At 50.2% G+C, this 21246-nt stretch overlaps 1 protein-coding gene across 1 annotated transcript; it reads right to left on the bottom strand.

Annotated features, from left to right (window-relative positions):
- Nucleotides 1-11754: 11754 nt before the first annotated feature.
- Nucleotides 11755-19305, bottom strand: CLDN19 (claudin 19). The gene is made up of 5 exons (XM_065929845.1): nucleotides 18868-19305; nucleotides 17466-17630; nucleotides 17272-17356; nucleotides 15301-15453; nucleotides 11755-14618 (listed from the first exon to the last, which is right to left on the bottom strand). Exons 1-5 carry the CDS (start codon nucleotides 19088-19090, stop codon nucleotides 14570-14572), a joined length of 675 nt encoding a protein of 224 aa, XP_065785917.1. The 5' UTR covers nucleotides 19091-19305; the 3' UTR covers nucleotides 11755-14569.
- Nucleotides 19306-21246: the final 1941 nt, after the last annotated feature.

Here is a 21246-nt window from a genome sequence, read left to right as displayed (position 1 = left end):
CCACAGAGACTGCTGTACTCAGTAAACACAGCTCAGCTGCTTTATCTGGGTACTAGAGATGGTAACCACAAATGATGGAATGCTTGTGGGAAGGCTGCTTAAAGAATATAGAGGTCAGTGACTTTTCATTTTGTTCTCGGCACCCTTGTAACCTAAGCATGTTCTATATTTTATAGTGTCTTACTTTCCTTTATGGAATAATTTAATGACTGCTATCCAGAGATATTCTGGATCATTCTGGCCAGTTTTTGAGACCTTGGGGATACACAGTTGGCTAGAGAGGCACATCTAGTCATGAAGTGCCGTGTGCCTGTCCAGAATGGGATTGGCATTCACAGAACTGAGAGTTGCATTGCAGTGGTAGTTTTAGTTCAGGAGACTGGTGAATAAAGTAGGAAAAAATAGGCAAGTAGCTGGGCTTATATCAGTTAACACTTTGAAATGCTTTTTCTGGATTTGGGGTATATGTTGTGGAGAATGATTTAAACATTGCTTATATAACCCAATAATGTAAGAATGTGATTTTGCAAACCATGGCAAGGAAGAAAGCTTTTTGTGTTATAGTCTTTTTGCCAGTGTTGCAAACAGAACAGTGTTTTTCTCGTGTGTATTTTTCTCATGTCACCCAGCACGTCATGCTGAATTCACTGTGTACAAGGACTGGATAGCCTAGAGAGGGGTGGTGGCAGCAGTCCTTTGCTGCAGCGCTTTCCTCTGACAGCTCTACCCTAGCTGCTTACCCGTGAGTTTGGTTTTCTCGCTGTAACAGTTTGAATACCTCATATTCCTGAAGACCTCTGTGGCTAGAGCACAGAGGTGGCAAGGAGCTGAGTGCCAAGTCAGTCAAATCAAGTTTGTTGTCTTTTTTTGTTCTGTAAAGTTAAGTTAGGATGCTTTTCGTTTCTGTCGAAGCTTGTTCTGGATGACCCAGGCAGTCAGGTAATACTTAAGGAATAGGTGATAGTGGTAACAAACCAGAAGAGCTTGTAGTCAAGAATGGATAATTTATTAGTAAAGAGCTAAAATTTATTTCATATAATAAGAAATATAGTAGTATCAAGGAAATGTAGAACTAAGTAGCATTTTCCAAATATCTGGGAGGAAGTAAAACTATTGAAAGACGTTAAAGCAAATGATGTCGATCCATCTATTCAAATTCAGTTTCTTAAATGGCATTTTTGGGTTTTAGAAAAGATGAGAGATTGGAGATTAGAGGAGAGAAAAAAGATGTAAAATAGTTGTCTTGGAGAATAGGAAAATAAGTATACGAAGGAAGTAGAACTGCCAGCAGATGGAGGGTTGGGTTTCACCCGAGCTTGGCCAGCTGAATCCAACAGAAGGGAGTCAAGGTATTGAAAGCAAATGCAGAGGGCTTCCCTGGTGGCTCAGTGGTAAAGAATCTACCTGCCAGTGCAAGAAGTGGGTTCGTTCCCTGGTCTGGGAGGATCCCACATGCTGCGGGGAAACTACAGCTAGGACGCTCACATGCTGAAATGACTGATGCCTGAACACTTTAGAGCCTGTGCTCTGTAACAGGATAAGCCACCGCAGTGAGATGCCCATACACTCACCACAGCTAGAGAAAAGCCAACACAGCAACAAAGACCCAGCACAGCCAAATAAAAAATTTTTTCAAGTGAATGCAAGTTTAAAAGCTGATGCTGTTGTCCTCAGCATCCACTTCCCCCATCCCCAGATCTGGGAGGTGTATCCTTATTAGTGAAAGTCGCTGAGAGCACATAGCTTTCTTTGGTGATTGGAATGAGTCTGTGAGTTAACATGATTCCAAAGTGATCTGGTAGAGTAAAAGTACTAGTTGAAGGAAGCTGTAAGAATGAGGTCCTGGCCTTAAACCAACAAGCTTGGAGTGTGGAAGGCAGTACTGGAGGTAACGGGGTCAAAAATAGACCATGGTGTTCAAAAGGATCCTGAGTGTTGAAATTCCCTCAGGTCAGTTGATAGAAGTAGGTGTGGTGAAGGCCCTGGAATGTCAGGGAATGCTGCTGGATAGTGAGCTTAGTTTGAAGGCATGGGCTTCCGGGAAGTTTGAATTTAAAAGTGGCAATGGTGTAATAGAATTAGCCCACCATCGGGCACGACAGTACTCTGGGTTTAGAAAAACCCACTACAGGAGGTTCAAAGGGAGTGTCCTCAGCACAAGTCTACTGAGAGGTAGGCTAAAAGAACATTCAGGAAAGCAGCTGGTGACTAAATCCACAGGGTCTGGCACAGTGGGGGGTTTGAGAAGCGATACTGAGTCAGTAGAGGAGAGCTGATAGAAATTAAGGTAGTGGCACTGAACGGGAATTGAGCACCTGGCAGAAGTAAACAGGCAAGTATAGTTCATGACAGGCTCATTTCTGAGGTTCTGTAGTGGCACTAAGCCTGGGAAGGCTGCTTTTTGGCTGGGGAAGGAGCATTTGTCAGGAATTCCACCTCTCCCTGCTCTGAATGGCGCCTCAGATACTGGAGAGCCTGCTTACATCCCTTCAGTCTGGCTGGCTGTCTTTAAAAGCTGTAAATGATAAAAAGTCAACTTGCATAAATACCTATCCAGGTGATGTTTAGCACCTCTTAACTGGCTTGGGGCAGCCAGCTGTACAGCCCTTCTATCTGGGCTGAGAAGGTGGTGATAAGGGGTCTGAATGATGTTTGTATGTTTTTGGCTGGCTGTAGCTTGTGGGATCTCGGTTCCCTGAGCAGGGATGGGCTTGAGCCCTCAGCAGTGAAAATGTAGAGTCCTAACCACTGGATGATTTTTAAATAGGATAGTTACCACTTTAAGTTACTCTGGGACAGAAAAAGGGAACATTGTTGTAGAAGCCCAGATGAGATGAGACCATAGATAAGGCAGTAGGAAAAGGTCAAATTTGAGATGTTCTCAGAAATGGGGTGCCAGTTTGAGGGGACTAAGCTGAATGTGGAATGAGGAAGAGGGAAGAATCTGGCATGATTATAGAATGGTGATGAAAATAAGAGCTATTTGCTAGAATAGGGGCTGCACAAAGGGGAGGGGTCCGTTTGCAGTGTCTGGAGCATCCATAGGGAAGGTTTGGGGTGCTGACTGCCCGTCAGGTGGCTATTGAAAGCTGTGATTGTGGAGAATAGAGTGGAGGCCCAAAGATGTGAGGAATCCAGGAAGAGGAGCATCATGGAATCATGAAGAACCAAGAAGTGGTTCAGTGGGCATCAAAACCAAACAGTCCAAGAAGCGGGAGGCTGAAAAGTGTCCCTTGGGCTCAGTGGCAAGGAGACGAAGGTTCAGAGCAGGCTTGTGGAAGTGTGATGGTGTCCCAAGACCCAGCAGCTGAGTGGCGACAAGAGCTGCTGCATGCTCAACCTTCCACTTCTCAGTAACAGTCCATCCTTACAGGTTCCAGCCAAAATCCTCAAGTTTATCCTGACTTCTCACTTCTTAGAACACTCCACATCCAAAGAGTCTGCAAATCCTGTTGATTCTGCCTTTGATACAGCCAGCATCTGACCACTTCTCACCACCTCTGTCCACATGGATTCAGGCCTCTTGTCGTGTCTCACTTGGATTGTTGTATCTGCAAGATGAGCTCCCAGCTACCAAATTCCTGCCCCACCTGTCTCCAGCCAGTCCTCTTAAAAACTGTGTCAGACTCTGGGTCACTTCTCTGCTCAAAACTGTTCAGAAGCTTCCAGTCTTACTTTTGAACAAAACCCTACAGGAGTCTTAACAATGTGTCCCACACCCACTTTTACTGCTTTCTCTCTGGTCTACATCAACCTCACATTTCTTTAATGTGAATGTGCCAGCATATTCCAAATTAAGACTTACACACTTTCCGAAACTTCTTGACAGGAAGATTGTTTCCTCCAGGAACTAAATGCCTTTCTCCCTCTGTTATTTCAGAGAAAGATTAGGAAGGCTTTCCCTGACCACTCTTGTTTAAAATAGCAGCCTGCCTGTGCCCACGTCTTCTGACCTCCCTGCCCTGCTTGACTTTTCTCCATAGTGTGTATCGTAGGCTAATCAATAGTGCATATTCTCTTCGCCAGAAAGTAAAGGGCAGATATTCTTGTTTGTGTTTTGTGTTTGCTTTTTCCCTGATACATCCGAAGATCTACAAGGGTACAGAGTGAAAGCTCAGTAACTGTTACTACGTTGGGAAGAAGTGGGATGGCGGAAGCAAGGGCTGTCGCTGGAAGGGCAAGATAAGTTAGTAATGTTAGACCGTATAATTTATGTGTTAGCCAAATAGATGCTCTTGAGAGTGACAGGGATTTGATTGCCAATTACACTGGGATGAAAAGACTGCCCGGGAGTTCTGGTCATTCCAGAGATAGCAAATTTGAAGGAAGGGTTTTTTAGTATGAGGAAACATGTTTATGTGGAGGTTGGGGGAGAAGGGACCAGACGAGAAGAGCTTTGTGATTCTGTGGTGCTACCAAATGTCTCATTTACCCTATGCATAAAATTCAGTTTTCATAGATTATTTTGAGACACCAGGATGGAAAAGTGATTTGCAGTCAGAAAACCTGAGTTCCAGGCCTGCCAATGAAAGTAGAGGTAAATAGTACCTACTTCCCAAGTTTCTTGCGAAGATTAAGAATACCTTATGTTCTGTTGTTCAGCTGCTAGTGAAGTGAAGTCGCTCAGTTGTGTCCAACTCTTTGCGACCCAATGGACTGTAACCTTCCAGACTCCTCTGTCCATTTGATTTTCCAGGCAAGAATGCTGGAGTGGGTTGCCGTTTCCTTTTCCAGGAGATCTTCCCCACCCAGGGATTGAACCCGGGTCTCCCACAGACCGTCTCTCAGATGCTTTATCATCTGAGCCACCAGGGAAGTCCTGTTCAGCTGCTAAGTCATGCCCTATTTGCAACCCCATGGACTTTAGCACGCCAGGCTCCTCTGTCCTGCACTACCTCCCAGGGTTTGGTCAAATTCATGTCCATTGAGTCAGTGATGCTATCTAACCATCTCATCCTATCCACCCCCTTCTCTTTTTGCCTTCAGTCTTTGCCAGCATTAGGATCTTTTCCAGTGAGTTGGCTCTTGCCACCAGGTGGCCAAAGTATTGGAGCATGAGTTAGTGCTCAGTAAATGTAGGCTGTTGTTTTAGTAATTTTAAGTATCAACTAGATAGGAGCTCTGAACACTGTAAACTGAAATTGTGGTGGCCATGAGAGTAAGACTTGCGAATCTCTAACTACAGGTAGTGTAACTGACTCAAGATGCTTTGCTGTGAAATCTGCCACCATGTTTGCCTTGAGACTGTGCTTTCTAAGTGCTACTGAGCCAATCAATGAGTAAGCTCAGCAATTTCTAAAACAGTCCTGTTCCTGGAAGATGTTGAACTCCTCTGACAGCTCACTGGCTTAGACTCCATGGCAGTCTGATTCTTCAACCCAGTATTCCTTCACTTAGGCTTGATGACTCCCCCAGCCCCCTACCCATTTTTTAAAGGTGTTTCCATAGTAAAATTCTTGGATTTTAATCCTATTGTGGGGAGGGTGGGGTTCTACTGCTTGGAGAACCCAGACTAACATAAGCATCACAGAAAAGTAAGGAGGTGAGAAAGGATTCTGGGAAGATGACCGAGTGTGAAGCACCAGGAATCTGTCCTCGTAAACTCAACAAGTACATTGGTAGAATTGGTCTGATGCGACCCTGATGCTGGGAGGGATTGGGGACAGGAGGAGAAGGAGATGACAGAGGATGAGATGGCTGGATGGCATCACCGATTCAATGGACATGAGTTTGAGTAAACTCCGGGAGTTGGTGGTGGACAGGGAGGCCTGGTGTGCTGCAATTCATGGGTCACAATGAGTCGGACACAACTGAGCGACTGAACTGAAACTATTTTGAAGGCTTGCAACATCCAGGGAAGACATACGGTAAACAGATTAATTGGGTATTTTGGCTCTTAATTCAGCAGTGACTGCCCAGCTCAGCCCTAAGGCATGCAGTTGTTCCTGGAGCACCTTGCACATACCTTGCAGCAGCCAAAGTGAGCAATAAAGACCCTGTCCCCTAAATACTGGCATTATGTTCTGATTGTAGTCAATCAGCTGTTTCTAATCAAGGAGGTGCCAACACAGAGATAGCAGTCATTGTTGTTGCACCTACCCTCATTGTTGCAAGCCTATCCCCTTCAGCTGAAGGGACTTTCAGGGAATATAAAAAGCTGGTGCCTCCTCCCTCTTCATTTTAGTCTAAAGGACAATCAAAAGCACCCACATATGAGGGTGGGGGGAGTTAGTCACTGGACATGCCAGGATGGTGGGGGTGGTTGGGGGAGACAGCTCAGAAATGACCTGAAGATATCTTGAATATACACCTTAAGCTGATCCTTGGTACAGATACAGCCTAGAGTAAAAGAAAACAAAAATACAGCAAACCCTGGAGACGAGAGAAATGTGATCTCCAGGGTTATTATTAGTTTCAATGTCAAGTTTTTAATGACAACAAATCATAAGGCATACAAAGGAAAATATGGCTCAATCAAAGGAAAGAACCAACAGAAACTATCCCTGAGAAAGACCTGGTAGCAGATCTAGACAGCTTTTAGAACAAATGTTTGAAGATAGAGGACTAAAGATGAAAAGAACAGCATATAAACAGAAGTGATGCTAGTGGTAAAGAACCCACCTGCCAATGCAGAAGACTTAAGAGACATAGGTTCGACCTCTGGGTCAAGAAGATCCCCTGTAGAAGGAAATGGCAACCAACTCCAGTTTTACTGCCTGGAGAATCCCACGGACAGAGGAGCCTGACTATATTCTCTAGTCGACCTCCACACCCCCACCCTAGTTGCTGGCAACTGAAATAAAGCAAACACCCCCCCCCCCCAAAAAAAAAAAAAAAGACTAGGCAAAATATATAATTTTTTTAAGCTTTAAGAGAGTAAAATAACAAACTACTAGGCTAGGTCCAGGAGAGGATGAAAGTGTAGAAAAGTAAGTGATTTTCAGGGCTTCCTTTTCCCTGGATATGTTTGAAAATCTAGAAGAGACAACAGAGACTGGGTTCTTATCTGGAAGCTTAAGTTTGCTGGCCTGGAAGAGGCAGTTGTAACTGCTAGAGGCCCGCAAGCATGTGAACCCTTGTGTATTACCCCATGCTTTGAGTTGAGGACTTTGAATGGTTACCATGGTAGTAAATTAACCAACCCTCACATAGATTGCCACCTGACTTGGAATCATATGGGGGCCCATATCTCAAGCCCTAGACTTCAATAAAGGTGATCCTGAAAAGCCAGTTCCACTCCCCAACCCAGGCACCCAGCTAAAGCAGGTAAAATATTATTTGTGGAAAATAATATAATCCTAGGCTTTGAATTATTTCTACAAATGTTTTACAAATGTCAAATCAAGCATACGTTCAAAGATTATTAGGTCTATAGGAGACAAATCATCATGAACAAGAACTAGTAGAAGGTAGAAGCAGCAGACAGTGGAAAAAGACCCACAGGTAGCCCAGAGGCCAAAAATATTAGACATAGAATGTAAAGCAACTATGTTTACTGGATTAAGACACAGACACACAAAGAATGACCACAAAGGCACCGAAAGAGGACAGGCTTCCACAATCTAAAGACGGAGTGTTCAGAGGGAAACCAACTCTGCCTACACCTACACCGTGAACTTTAAGCCTGCAAGAATGTGGGGAAATAAATTTCTGTTGTCTAAGCCACCCAACATACATTATTCTGTTATAGGATCCCTGGCAAACTAATAAAGGAGGGAGCCAGAAACTATAAATTGACAGCAGATTTTTAAAAATTAATCAGATGGAAATCTGAGACTATAAAAATACACCAAAGAAATCAATAGACAGGTTCAGAAGCTAGTTAAAAGCTGAAAATAAAAAGGGAATTCCCTGGTGATCTAGGGATTAGGACTCCACGCTTTCACTTTTGAGGGCCTGGGTTCAGTCCTGGTCAGAGAATGAAAATCCCACAAGCCATGCAGTGCAGTCAAAAAGTAAAAATAAATATTAACTGAGAGATAGTTGAAGGAAATCATTTCTAATGAAATACAGAGAATAAACAATGTGGGAAATAGAGGAGAAAAGCTAAGAGATAGAGAATATAGTAAGAAAATCAACCAGTCTGTAATTGTAGCCACAGAAGAAAGATAAAAGGAGAAAATTGAAGAGATAATGACTAAGACTCAATCAGAAATGACTGGGGTGGGGAGAGGGGGAGACACCAGAAGAGTCAAGAATCCCAAAGAGGTTAAATAAAAAGAAATTCACATCTAAACACATCAAAAATTATACCACTTTTTTTTTTTTTTAATGGCAAAAGAATATATTGCAAGTAGACAGGAAGAAAAAAAGGTTACTTTCAGAGGAGTGACATTTAAGCTGATATTTCTCAACAGAAACAATGGATGCCAGAAAAGTGTAAAATGATAGTCTCAGAGTAGAAAAATATCTTCAGTGACCTGAAAGAACATAATTGCCAACCTAGGATTCCATACACAGTAGGATATGAAGGTGAAAAAATAACAGACATTTAGAGATAACAAAGAATACTCACAAGCACAGATAGGCATTAACAAGCAGAAGATAATGATCCTATTTGAAATATTAGGAGATAAAAAAGGAATGAAAAGCTAAGTAAGAAGTAAGTCCTAAACCAAGGTTGCCTACCTCTGAGCTGGGGTAGAAGCAAAAGCTGCCTGACACTAGAGAAAAATAGGAGAAACTCCTTACTAAGATCCTGAATTGATACAAAACAGAAATCTGCTTCCTGATGGGAGGGCAGGAAACTCCCACCCAAGACCGACTGTCATCACAAGGCAGAGGTCAGATGCTCAGGTGCACAGGGCCGGTCTATGACTAAGGCTGAGAAACCTCTGCCACCAACATGAGCCTTGTGTCATAAAGCAAGCAATGGCAAGCTGTTTCTGGGGAAGGAACAAGAGCATGGAGAGACTGTCTTTGGTGCCAGCATGCAGGAAGTGTTGAATGCCAAAGCTCAGTAACACTAAGAAAAACTCTGAATTCCAGGTCTCAAACTAAGCACAAGGTATCAGCAGAAGTGAAGAATTGCTTAGATGTGCTCATCAAATGATGACACAGCGGAGGAAACATCTTGATCTTAAAGATATGTCCGTAGAAATTATACAAACCAAAACATGGGGAAAACAGACCATTGAAGCGCTGTGACACAATATCCAGCATGTGACTGAAGTAGCTGCTGAACATAGGAAAAATGTAGCAGAAGAAACATTTGAAAAAATAATGGCTGCAAGTTTTCCAAAGTCAATGAAAGTTAATACATCACAGATCCAGGAAACTCAGAAAACATGAAGCAAAATGAATACAAAGGAAAAAATACATCCAGGCACATCATAGTCAGATTTAAGGAAACCAAAGACAGAGAAAATCTAACAAACAGCCAGAGGGAAACAAAGGAACTACAATATGAACTACAGCAGACTTTTGATTTTAAAACTATGTAAGCTAGAAAACGCTAGCAAACACTAGCATGACATCTACAAAGTGCTGAAAAAGGGTGAAGGAGTCAACCTAGAATTCTATACTCAGCAAAAACATCTTTCAAAAATGGAAGTGAAAGGTTCTGTTTTCATCATAGGTGAGTTCAAAGCTTCCATCTCTATCTTAGGAGTCATCTACATTTGTCTTGTTTCATTGCTGGTTGTATTAACTCTTATCACTTGATTAAGATATGTCCGCTGTGCTCATCACTGCAAAATTAAGTATTTTGTACTTCTTAGTTAATAAATTACACATATTGCCATTTTACTGTAAAGCTTTTTCTTTTTCCCCACTTATTTAATTATTCATATCTCTAGGAACTAGTGGATTCTTATTTTTATTCACAGAGTTAAAATCTATTACTGAAAAAAAATAAATAAAATCCGTTACTGTCACTATGAATTTTGATAATCAAACTGTTCCAGATAAAATCAGAGGGAACCCTTTAATCTGGTTTCTGAATCCTTTAGACACATCTCCATCATTCCTTGAGCACATTCTTACTTTCTGGAACAAGATGCTCCAAGCTTATTTTGTACTTTCCTTGAATCTCCCTGGGGTTCTGCATGGTATTCAGAAATCAAAATATGAGCTTGCCCTTGGGGGTCATTGCTTCTTGGCCTGTCTAGGGGATGTACAGTCAGCCCTCAGTACTCACGGGGGATTGGTTCCAGAACCACACCTGTCCACCCCCTCCCCTGCCAACCACAACCGTACCAAAATCCCTAAATGCTCAAGTCCTTTATATAAAATACTGTAGTACAGTAGGCTCTCCATATCTCCAGTTCCATGGCCGTGGTTGCAGAAGGCTTTGTGTATGTATATTATACACATGTGCATATACAACTGTATTTCTACATTTATCTACATATACTAAAAGCTGTATGTTCATCCGCATACCTCCAATTCCAATCCAACACCTCAAGATTTATTCTAGTCTTCCCCCTTTCCAACTCTGTAAATCCATTCTCTGACAGTGAGAAGACGCTTCAATTACCTCCAGTGTAGATACTTACTTGGGCTTCCCAGGTGATTGGCAAAGAATCCTCCTGCAATGCAGAGAATGAGGGTTCGGTCCCTGGGTCAGGAAGGTCCCCTGGAGAAGGAAATGACAACCCACTCCAGCATCCTTGCCTGGGAAATCCCATGGACAGAGGAGCCTGAGGGCTACAGGCCATGGGGTCACAAGTCAGATATGAATGAGCGACTAAACAACGACAAATTTACTTATTTGTTCAATCCCCTTATATGTAACCAATCTCCAAACCCAGCAACCAAGGACTCCAGCTTTGTGGCAATCACATGGGCCACCAACACAGAGAGGGAGCAACAGTGGTTTAGGTTTTGACTCTGTGACTCCATAGCATTGAGTCAGTCCTCTGATGCTCAGAAAAAGAATTGTTAAAATTGGTAAAAAAAAAAAAAAAAAAAAGAATTGTTTACCCTTTCCTTAACATTTTTTTTCTTTTTAAAAAAATTTTACTGAAGTACAGTACCCTGGAGAAGGAACTAATAATACCCACTCCAATATTCTGGCCAGGAGAATTCCATGGACTGTATAGTCAATGGGGCCGCAAAGAGTCGGACACGACTGAGCAACTTCACTTACTCACAGTTGATTTACAACATAATGTTAATTACTGCTGTTCAGCAGAGTGATTGTTTCCTCCACATTTCTTGTTTTTCTTTTTTTTTTCATGTTGTTTTTAACAAGACTATATAGTATCCAGAATAAAATTGCCTACAATAGTCTCATAAATTGAACTAAGTATTAGTTTTACGTGCTCTCTGAGGAGAGATGATCAGGAAGCACTAATGGGTGTTGTCCATTCTTCATGTCCAATTTTGCCTGGATCAGGTTTAGTTGTGTTCCCGACAATCTTTCCACCTCTAGACAAAATCTTAAATTGAACCACTTTCATTATATCCAGTTAGTCAATGGTAGCTCAGTTGAAATTCTCATCCAGAAAAGGAGAAGCAACACACAGCTCTCACTAGCCTACACCTACGTTTCCGAAATGCTCCAGAATCACTCAGAGATCTCCTGAAAATGCTGAATCTGTTTCTCGTAGTCTGGAGTAGAGCCTGAAATTCTGCACTTCTAACAAGGTTTGGGGTGATGTGATGCTTGTGGCTGGAAGACTCTGCTTTGAGTGACAAAAGTCTTCATCACCTTTATTCGAATGGGAAGTATATAAAATTACAAACCAGCAAAACGTAGATGTATTTTTAACAGTTTGATTTTTTTTTTCATTTTTAAACACACAGAGAAAAACAGAGTGAACCCCTAAGTACCACTGGCATTTACCAGTCTTACTTAAAAAATTTTCCCTGCCCCTGACTTTTCTATTCCTAGAGTATTTTTAAAGAAAATCCAGCCATTACATTGTTTCAGTGTGCATGTCTGACAGACAAGGCTTAAAAATGGTAACCAGTGTCATTATCACATAAGATGAATAATACATATAAAACAAAATTAACCATAATTCCTTGACATCCTCTAATACTCAGTTCTATCTATACTCTCAGATGCAGGCAATAGATGAGTGTCTGGTCAGATACTCCAGCACCTGGTTCACACCCGTCAGCTGAACATCTGTTACCTTGGTACTCCGGCTTTCCTTCGAGGCTGAGGGCACAGGTATATCCCTCCCCAAACCATCTTTTATGGCCTGCCAATTTCATTCTTAGCTTCTCTGATGGCTGAGATGGTCAAGAACCTGCCTGCCATGCGGAGACCTGGGTTTGATCCCCGTGTCAGGAAGATCCCCTGGAGAAGAGAATGGCAACCCACTCCAGTAATTCTTGACTGGAGAATTCCATGGATAGAAGAACCTGGATGGCTTCAGTCCATGGGGTTGCAAAGAGTTGGACACAATGGAGCAACTAACACTTAATTTCATCCTTGAAAGAACTCTGCTAGTAAAATAATAACAGCACAGCCTACCTGGGTCTCCTCTCAGTCCTCTAGCCTTGCGGCTGGGATAGGAAACAGGAGGCCTGGACAGTTGACCCTGTCACAGGTTGGCAGACAAGGTGACCGTGATATAAACATTTGAAAGAGAAGAGGCCTGGGGGGATTAGGCTTCCCAAACTCTTCTAGCTGCAAGCTCTGAGTTCTTCCCAGGCATCCTCCCATTGCCAGGAACCAGTGGGTTGTGAGCGGTCACCTGACTCTCCACCTGTCCAGTCTTCGGCTATGGGCACAAAAGGCGTCCCTTCACAAAGGATCACACGGAAGTTTGCTCCCGCCCGGCTGTGGGGCCACCCGCCGGCCTGGCGCTTGTCCCCCGCACAGCCCGGCCCTGAAGCAGCCAGCACACACTGTCCCAACATCTGCCTACCAAGCCCTGAGCATCCGGTGGCCCCTGAACATGGCTGTGTGTGACCGAAGTCAAACGCAAAACTGTTTCAGCGGAAAGGGGTTCATTTATTTACTGGGAGGGTGTGGTGTCCTCACGGAATGGCCTGGTCTCGGGAAAAGCAGAGGAAGAGGGGCTTCCTTTGTCTTTCTCGCCTCTTGTTTTACCTGCCTTTCGAGACTGCCTCAGAGGGGCAAGAAATGTGGCTGCCACAGCCCCGAGCTTCAGGCCTCACAGCTTCAAACCTCATGTGCTGACCTCTGGTGCCCAGGTCCACCACGTGGCCACCTCAAGACCATTAGGTTGGGATGCCTGGAGGCCGCAGAGAGGGCTGGACATCAGCTCCCCAGGTGACTTGAATGAGCGAGCAGAGCCAAGAACCCCTACGTTACAATGTCAGGCACCCAGAGAGGCTCTTCCGTAGCTCTCGTTCACCTCTCACCTCGTTCGAGAGGCAGGGCTCTGGTGAACCCATTTAGGCTCAGCCACCTACCCCTTCTAGCCCCTCAGGCGCCTTATGTATGTGCAGCTGCCGCCAGGCCAGGCCGCCGTGGATGATCCCACAGCAGCTCTGCCGTCTGCTTCTCCCCTCCCTTCTCCTGGAGCCGGACGGTCATCTCGTCTGACTTCACCTCTCAGAGGCACGTCAGGAGGAGACGGTTGAGCTGCGTCCTTGGGATCCGTGACTGGGTAGGAGATGTCACTGGGCGGGTGGTGGAGGGAGCCAGACGAGAACTGGCTGAGGAGGGCAGGGGAGGGAAAGGGACAGTTCTTTCCAAGAGCTGTGGTCAGCTCCTTCTGGTTGGGAGAGACAGAGGGCAGAGGCCAGAGAGAGGCCCAGGGTCCAGGAGGGTGCCTCAGGTGGGCAACACCTGAGTGTGACAGCAGGCCTCATCTGGGTTAGTTCTCCCTATGTTCCTTTGAGGACTCTCGCTTCAATTGGAAAAGGAAATGGCAGTCCACTCCGATATTCTTGCCTGAAAAATCCTATGGACAGAGGAGCCTGGCGGCCTACAGTCCAAAGGGTAGCAAAGTGGGACACGACTGAGCGACTAAGCCCGCGCACACACTTGCTTCTGTATGAAGGAGGTGATAACTGTACTTCAAGACCTAAAGTCCTTCCAGCTCTGCCCACAGCCCTGTGTGAGGCCAGAGCTCCAGCTGCTGACTCAGGCAGCCTCAGGCTGCCCCTCCCTACTGTGGTTCCAGGGCAGAAACAGTGGGGTCTCAGCAGACTGGAGACAAGAGGGGTGGGTGTGGGAGAGGAAGCAGCGCTGGGCTGGGAGCAGGGCTTCCGACACTCCTGCGATGCCCTAACGTCCTTCCCTCAGGCACTTCTCCAGGCAGCCAACTCCTCCTTCGTGTCCTCTCACCCGGCTCTGGCCCCCAGCACCAAGTGAGAGGGTCTCCCTGGGATCACCCCCTTTCCCAGGAGGGCTCCCGGACAGCCAGAGCAGCAGGGCTGCGTCTCTGACCAAGGAGGAGCTGGTGCCAACCTAAGGACGGCCAGGGAGGACCCTGACCAGCTTGGATGTACTGTGTAAGCCTTACTGGACCTGTCTCCCCGTCTTTGTGACCAAGGATCCCAGGGTCCAGCTCTGCCGTACCAGAGACGGATCAAATGACACCACACTCAGAGTTGGATGTTCACTTTTCTTTCCAAAAAATATCAAGCACATAGTCTAGGTGTGGCAAGGCGGGGCAGAGCCAGGCTGAGGACCTGGACATTACACACCCAGGGGGCCCTTGGTGGAGGCGGACAATTTAACAACTGGTCTGAAAGTCAAAAGAGAGGAGAGCTAATTAGTGGGGTGAACAGAGGGCAGTGGGGCTGGGGCAGGGGCTGTGGGATTCAGGCCCAGACTCAGGTACTGGCAAGTGGAATTCACAGCAGCCCTGCAGCAGGAGCTCATTTCTGGGGGCAGGAGTGACATGGCCTGGCTCAGCCATCTGTGTGTGTCCACGCAGCTCCAGGCATACTGCAAGACCTGAACTCAGAGGCAGCCGGGCCATGCCTCCTGGTCTCTCTGAACCCACTTCCTTGTGTGTAATCCAGGACAAGTGTCATCCTGGCGCTACTTCCTGGGGTTGTGAGAAGCCCCGTGGGGCAGACGGACAATGGGCTCTGGCCATCCCCAGGGCGTCTTTATTGCTGCGTCCTCCAGGCCCAGCATAGAGAGTAAATAAGTAGCCAGGAAAGGAACTGCAGCTGGCTGGGGTGTGGACAGGTCCCTGCCTGTACCTGGCCCTGGCCCTGGCCCCAGCGGCACAGGAGGGCTGGGGCCGGCCTCCAGCCTCTCTCTGAATGTCCGGGTCTGAGTCTCAGGACGCAGACTGGGTGCCTAGGTTGGGGACAAGCTGCTCAGAGCCCTAGCCGACCTGGGGGACCCCCTGAGCCCTCCTGGCCCCACCCGGGGTGCTGCACGGGCCAGTGGATGCTGGGCAAGCTCAGACGTACTCTCGGGCAGCCGCGGAGGGACCCGGCCGGTAGGGCTGCGGGCTGTTGTTGGTTCGTTCGGGCTCCGGACACGTGCAGCAGAGGAAGGAGCCGCCCAGCAGGGCCAGGCCGGCGGCCGCCCAGCCCACGAACAGAGCCGGGCCGAACTCGTACCTGCGAGGGGTGGAGGACACTATCAGGTGTGACTGTGCCGACCCTGCCCCGCCCCGACCTCCCCCGGGGGGCTCCCAGCCTCTGCCTGGCAGAGCGGAGGATGGGCAGGGCGTGGGGAGCGGAGGCTGGGGCCTCACAAGCCTCCTCGGGCTCTCTGGGGAAGCTGGGATGAATGAACGCACATCTGGGGAAGTTGGGATGAACACACACCCTTTCTTCAGCCCCTGACCCAGCACATCAGCACCACCAACTCAGAGCGACCCAGGTCCAAGCTGGTCTGCTCCGTGCAACCTCGGGCCCCTTTCCTCCTCTGGCCAGTGCAAGGGGGTGTGTGTGGTGGGGGGGGGTCCCCGCCAGGCCGCCAGGGACGGGAGGAACGGGGCAGTCAAGCCACCTCTCTTGGTCATGGTCTGGCCCACGGAACTCGTCACTGGGCTCTCGCCGCCCTCTGGAGAAGGCCAGACTCCTCCGCCTGCTCCACCTAGCACTCCCGCCTCTCCACCCCTAGCCGGGGCGGGGCAGCCCGGCGTCCCCTCTGCAGCGCCCAGGTCTCCCCACCGTAGGGCCCGAGGCGCCCCCTGCTGGAGCGTTCCGCTACCTGCGTCCCCTCCGCCTCTAGGACCCAGTGCAGATGCACCTCCTCCGGCAGCTTTCCCTGACTCCTCTTTGCTCGCCACCTGGCATTGACTCTCATTGGTGGCTGATCATTTCTTGCTGGTCTGGCTCCCCGGGGAGCACCTTGAGGGCAGACAGCACCGGATTCGTCCATGTCCCCAGGGCCCAGCACAGGGCCTGCAATTCGGGCAACCTTGAGGAGTGCTGAAGGGGCAGTCTGAGTGCCAGCCTGGCATCTCTGAGCTGTGCTACCTCTTGCTGGGCAGGTTTTCGAGGTTACAGCTGCCAGCCTCGGGGAATGAACCTTACTACTGAAATCTCCTTTTCCTCCCCTCTCCATATTGCTGCCTCCTCCAGGGAGCCTTCCAGACTGCAACCACCCAGCCATCTCTCTTCATCCTCCCTCCACCCCAGGCCTCAAGGTCTGTTGGGATAGCTGGGGTTGAGACTGTCCCATTCTCTGTTCCTGGCAGAGTTGAGAGGTAAGGGGAGGGGTCAGTCCCTTCACAGAGCCCCTTATTTGACCCCCACACCTTGACCTTACAAGTCTTGACCATTTTAGCCTCCAAATATCTCTGCCATTCAGCCCAAAGCCCTCTGCTCCAGACCTCTACAACAGAACGTTACTAGCCTTGCCCACTCCCCATCATTCTCACACCATAGCCAGAGGGATTGTCCTGCCTTCCACCTGAAGTTGGGGAAAAGAAAGCTTCCTATGGCTCCAAGGGCCTCTGCTATCTGCCCTTAAGACTTTTCCAACCTCATCTCTTTGGCTCCAAGTCCCTGTGCCTCCTACAGAAATAACAACCCAGGCACTGAGCTAGGTCCCTTACTTGCACCATCTCATAGAACCCTCACAATCACACTGAGCTGCATCCCTGGTCCTAGCTGCATGTTCCAGGGCAGGAAACCAGGCACAGAAAGATTAAGGAATTGCCAGTCACACAGCCAGCCTGTGTGGAGCTGGGATTTAAATCCAGAGCCAGGGCGTTACCCCTTGGGGTGCCTTCCATCAGCTTCCCGCCCCGATGGAGGGCCCAGACACATGCTGTCTGCTCCCCACACCAAAGAACTTCTCAGCAACAGCCCCTGGGGCCTGTCCCTAGTTTCCCCGCCAGGTGCCCTGCGGGACGAAGGCCAGTGGCCTCAGAGAAGGTGGAGCGGGAGACCCAGCCATGGCTCAAGTCATGCCCCAGCACTCACCTGGCGTTGACAGGTGTGCTGGGGTTGAAGAACTCCTGGGTCACCAGGGTGGCATACCACGAGACGGCCGTCAAAGTGCAGAGGCCTAAGGACAGGGCAGGGAGGTCTCAGCTCTGCTCCGGTCCCCAGAAGGCCACCCAGCATGGGGCTGCTGGCTACGGTCAAGATGGGGGTGGGGGGAGCTGGGCACTTACCCGCCAGGAGGAAGAGGGCACCCCCAGCGATGGCGACACGGCCCTTGGCGATGGGGTTGCTGTCTCCGACCCGAGTGCACTTCATACCGACAACACTGAGGACCATGGCCACGAAGCCCAGGAGCACGGCCACCACCATCAGGGCTCGCGCCGACTGGATGTGACCTGAGTGGAGTGGGAGGAACTGAGCCGGAGCCCAGGATGGGGGGCCTGGAGCTGAAGCTGGAGGTGCTACTTGCCGTAAGTGTGAGGGGATGGGGAGGGTGTGAGAGCAGGGTGTGGAGCTGAGCCACACCTGTGTCTCCACCATTCACCCTCGCTTGCGGGTTCTTTGGGATAGTGTGTGGTGACGGGGGGGCATGAGTTCTCCCATCTGCTGCTTTCTGGCCAGGCGACTCCCTTTGGGGCCTGGCACAGGCCTCGCAGGCAGTGGGGTTGGGAGGCAGCTTCTCCTGGGGCCTTTCAGATCCGGCGGAAGGAGGAGCTGAGGGATCTGACGCTGGTCAGCTTTCCCTCTGCCCCTTGAGTCACCCATGGCAGCTGGATGCCTGCTGCTGGGGCCAGTCCTGGGTCCAGGGGCAGCTCAGGGCATCTGGGTCCCTGATGGAGGCCAGATGACCTGTCTGGTCCGCAGTAGCGGGGGCCATGTGACAGCAGCCTGGCTCAGGCCTGTGGGGCCCTGGGCAGAGGGCGGTGGGTGGGCTCCCAGCCAGGGTAGAGCTAAAGTGGTGTCTGTTTACGAGCCAACTTGTCAGGCTCAGCCCCACACCTCAGGAGGAAGACTACCTGCCTACTCAAGTGCCTGTGTGTGGACGTGCATATGTGTTAGTCGTGTCCGACTCTTCGAGACCCCGTGGACTGCAGCATGCCAGGCTTCCCTGTCCCTCACCATCTCCTGGAGTCTGCTCAAGTTCATGTCCATTGAATCAGTGTGTGTGTGTGTGTGTGTGTGTGTGTGTGTGTGTAGGTGCACCCAAGGGCCCACATACTTGTCTACATGGCAGGACTGTCACGTAGATATGTGCACACAGTATGTCTGCAGAGCGTGTGGGGAGAAACAGAGGGAAGGGTCTTGACTGAGCCCCTCTGAGTGCTGGCAGTCATCTCCTCAATCCTCCCAGAATCCTGCGAGAGTCCTAGTCCTCTCCTTTCCAGATGAGGACATAGAGGGTCAGTGACTCCTTCAAGGTTACAGTGGCAGAGCTGGCATGTGGACCCACAGTTGCCAGAACCTAGAGCCCCTGTTCCCGGTCAGGGGACAGGTTGACCTGGTTCTTCACGAGTGCACGGGGGCAGGGGCTGGCGAGTGCAGCCCAGGGCAGATGGCAGACTGTGGGAAAGCCTGCTCTGGGCCCCTCACCCCCACTTCCCGCCTCCCCATCCCAGCGGGCATGAGGCCTACCTTCCAGGGCGAGCAGCGAGTCATAAAGCTTGCACTGCACCTGACCGGTGCTCTGGGAGGCGCAGGACATCCAGAGTCCTTCGTAGAGGCCCACGGCGGTGATGATGGCGTCGCCCGCGTAGGAGGACTGCTTCCACTGCGGCAGGGCTGTGCTGGCGATGATGCCCACCCAGCCACCCATGGCCAGGAAGTAGCCCAGGAGCTGAAGGCCGGAGTTGGCCATGGCCAAGGGAGGGGACCGGGGGTTCCAGGGCTCAGGGCTGGGCCAGGATCCCTGGGGGGGCCGAGGTCATGGCCAGGTGACAGGAGCAGCTGGGTGGGGGGTGGGGTGCAGCAAGTGGTCAGAGGCTGAGGAGGAGAGGCGGCAGCCCCGCAGTGGCAGCAGCGAAGGCAGCGGCTCCAGGCTCTAGAATGCAGGGGGAGGCCCAGGCTGGAAAGGCCAGGGGCCCGCCCACAGTAGCCGCCTAAGCCAGGGCAAGGTCCCCAGCAAAGCTCCTCCTGCCCAGCCCCCTGGGGGTGGGGGGTGGGGTGGGGCGTGGCCAAGGTGGGTTCCCCTCCCCAGGGATAGAGAAGGGAGGGGCTGGGAGGAGTGACCTGGGCTGGCTCTCAGGGCCTCTCCCCTAGGGGAACCCCTTTAGAAGCTGATACAAGTGCCCTAAAATTCTAATTCCTACCCCAAGCATCAGCCCTGAGATGATGGACGTTGCCCTCGCACAGTTGATCTGAGCCTTGGGGTTTTCTGTCCCCTGCCTGTAGGACGGAAAGAGAATGGGATTCCAATGTGCAGGAGGTAAGACTAGGGTGAGACATCGAGGAGAACTTTTTGGAGCGGATTCTGAGGTCAGCTATGGAGAGCCTGGGCTGGGGAGGGGGTGTTGGGGAGAGAGGTCCTGGGTCCCTGGGGCCATGTGTATCAAAACAGGGGAGGGCCAGACTCCCTCAAACAGGGGTCTGTTTGAGATCTGAGGTGGGGGGCAGAAGAGCGACCCCATGAAGGCTGGGACAGAGCTGGCCGCCAGCCAGCCAGGAGCCTGGCAGAGAGGTGGGAGATATCACCAACCTTTGGCATCAGCCTGAAGGAGGGCAGACTGCTCAGGCAGCTAATCCCTCTGCTGGCTGGCTTAACACTCCTGCTGGGGCCTGAGGCACCAGGCCCTGGCCCCCAGCTCCAGAACAGCCTGGTGGGGAGCAGTGGCCTCTGCACATTCCTGGGGTTCAGGTTGCCCCCTCCTAGCGCCCACCCCCCTCCTCTCTCCAGTCCCAGCTGAGCCCTCTGGAGCAAGGGAATGTTTAACTCTCGTCGACCTCATTAGCAATCCCCTCACGTTTAGTTCGGCTCGCCAGGCGTGGGTGCCGGGGAATGTCAAAATCCTGTTCCCGCTCCCGCCAGCCCCCGCCGCCCCCGCATCCCCTCCTACCCCAGCGTCCCACTCGCCTTTCCCCATGCTGCGCTGGGGGAAGGCAGGGTCCTGCCTCAGACCCTGGGCTCCAGGCACCCTCCACCCAGAACCCCTCCGCGGGGGCAGCCCCGCCCGCTCCCTCGCATTCTTCACGTGGCTATGCAAACGAGAGGGTGCCAGGCGCTGCAGACAATGCCGCCCTGTGCGCCCGCTCAGGCGTGGGCCCTGGTATGGCCCGCGGCCCCGCGACTGCCAGCTGGGGGAGGGGCCTGCCCTCAAGGGGGCAGTGGGCGCTGCTGGCCCTGTGGTTCCAGATACTGTTCCCCCCCACCCCGTCACCGCCCACCGCGGTCCTCGGAGCTGGAAAGTCCAGAGCCACGTGCATCTGGCTGTCCTGGGGCCGCCTGCGAGTCCCCCAAAGCTAGCCGGGCCTAGAGCCATGGTACAGTCCAGTCCCTAATTCCGATCCCTCCACCGCGGACCGTGAGAGAGTGATGTAGAGGAGCAGGGGACTGCCGGCGCCCAGAGTAGAGACTCCGGGCGAGGGTTTCTAGGCTTTATCCCTCTCTAATCGTAGACAACCCCTCACGGTGGGCGCCCCTTCACGGATAAGGAACCAAGACTGAGAGAGGTGACCTACCCCAGGCTAGGAAGCCCGGGGTCAGGGTGCTTTCATATCAGATCTGTCTAGCCCACACCCCACCTTTCTTGCAGCACTGGGAGGGACAGGCCTGAGCTGGCTGGCTGTGGAGCCTGTGTCCTCATCTCTAAATCATGGAATTAGATTCATGAACTCTAATTAGCTTCATGGAATCACCCAGAGAGCTGCCCAGTGTTTGAGAGAATGCAGGCTGCCTGCATGGGGCGGCCACTCAGCAGTTATTCCCGAAGGACTGACTGCCTTCTCCAGGTTGGGCTTGGCTTTTCCCAGATAAGTTGCTAAGCCATGTCCAGCTCTTTGCGACCCCATGGACTGTAG

The sequence above is a fragment of the Muntiacus reevesi genome, chromosome 1 (assembly GCF_963930625.1).
Source record: "Muntiacus reevesi chromosome 1, mMunRee1.1, whole genome shotgun sequence".
NCBI lineage: Eukaryota > Metazoa > Chordata > Mammalia > Artiodactyla > Cervidae > Muntiacus > Muntiacus reevesi.
Note: the sequence above shows the minus strand (reverse complement) of the source record. Positions and strands in the feature narration are given on the sequence as shown.

Excerpts from the sequence above, each read along its gene's own strand:
- CLDN19 (XM_065929845.1), bottom strand. The coding sequence starts at position 19,090 with ATGGCCAACTCCGGCCTTCAGCTCCTGGGCTACTTCCTGGCCATGGGT. Across the intron at positions 17,357-17,465 it reads TGCCCTCTTCCTCCTGGCGG|GCCTCTGCACTTTGACGGCC; the intron begins GTAAGTGCCCAG and ends CCCTGTCCTTAG. Across the intron at positions 15,454-17,271 it reads AGCACACCTGTCAACGCCAG|GTACGAGTTCGGCCCGGCTC; the intron begins GTGAGTGCTGGG and ends CACCCCTCGCAG.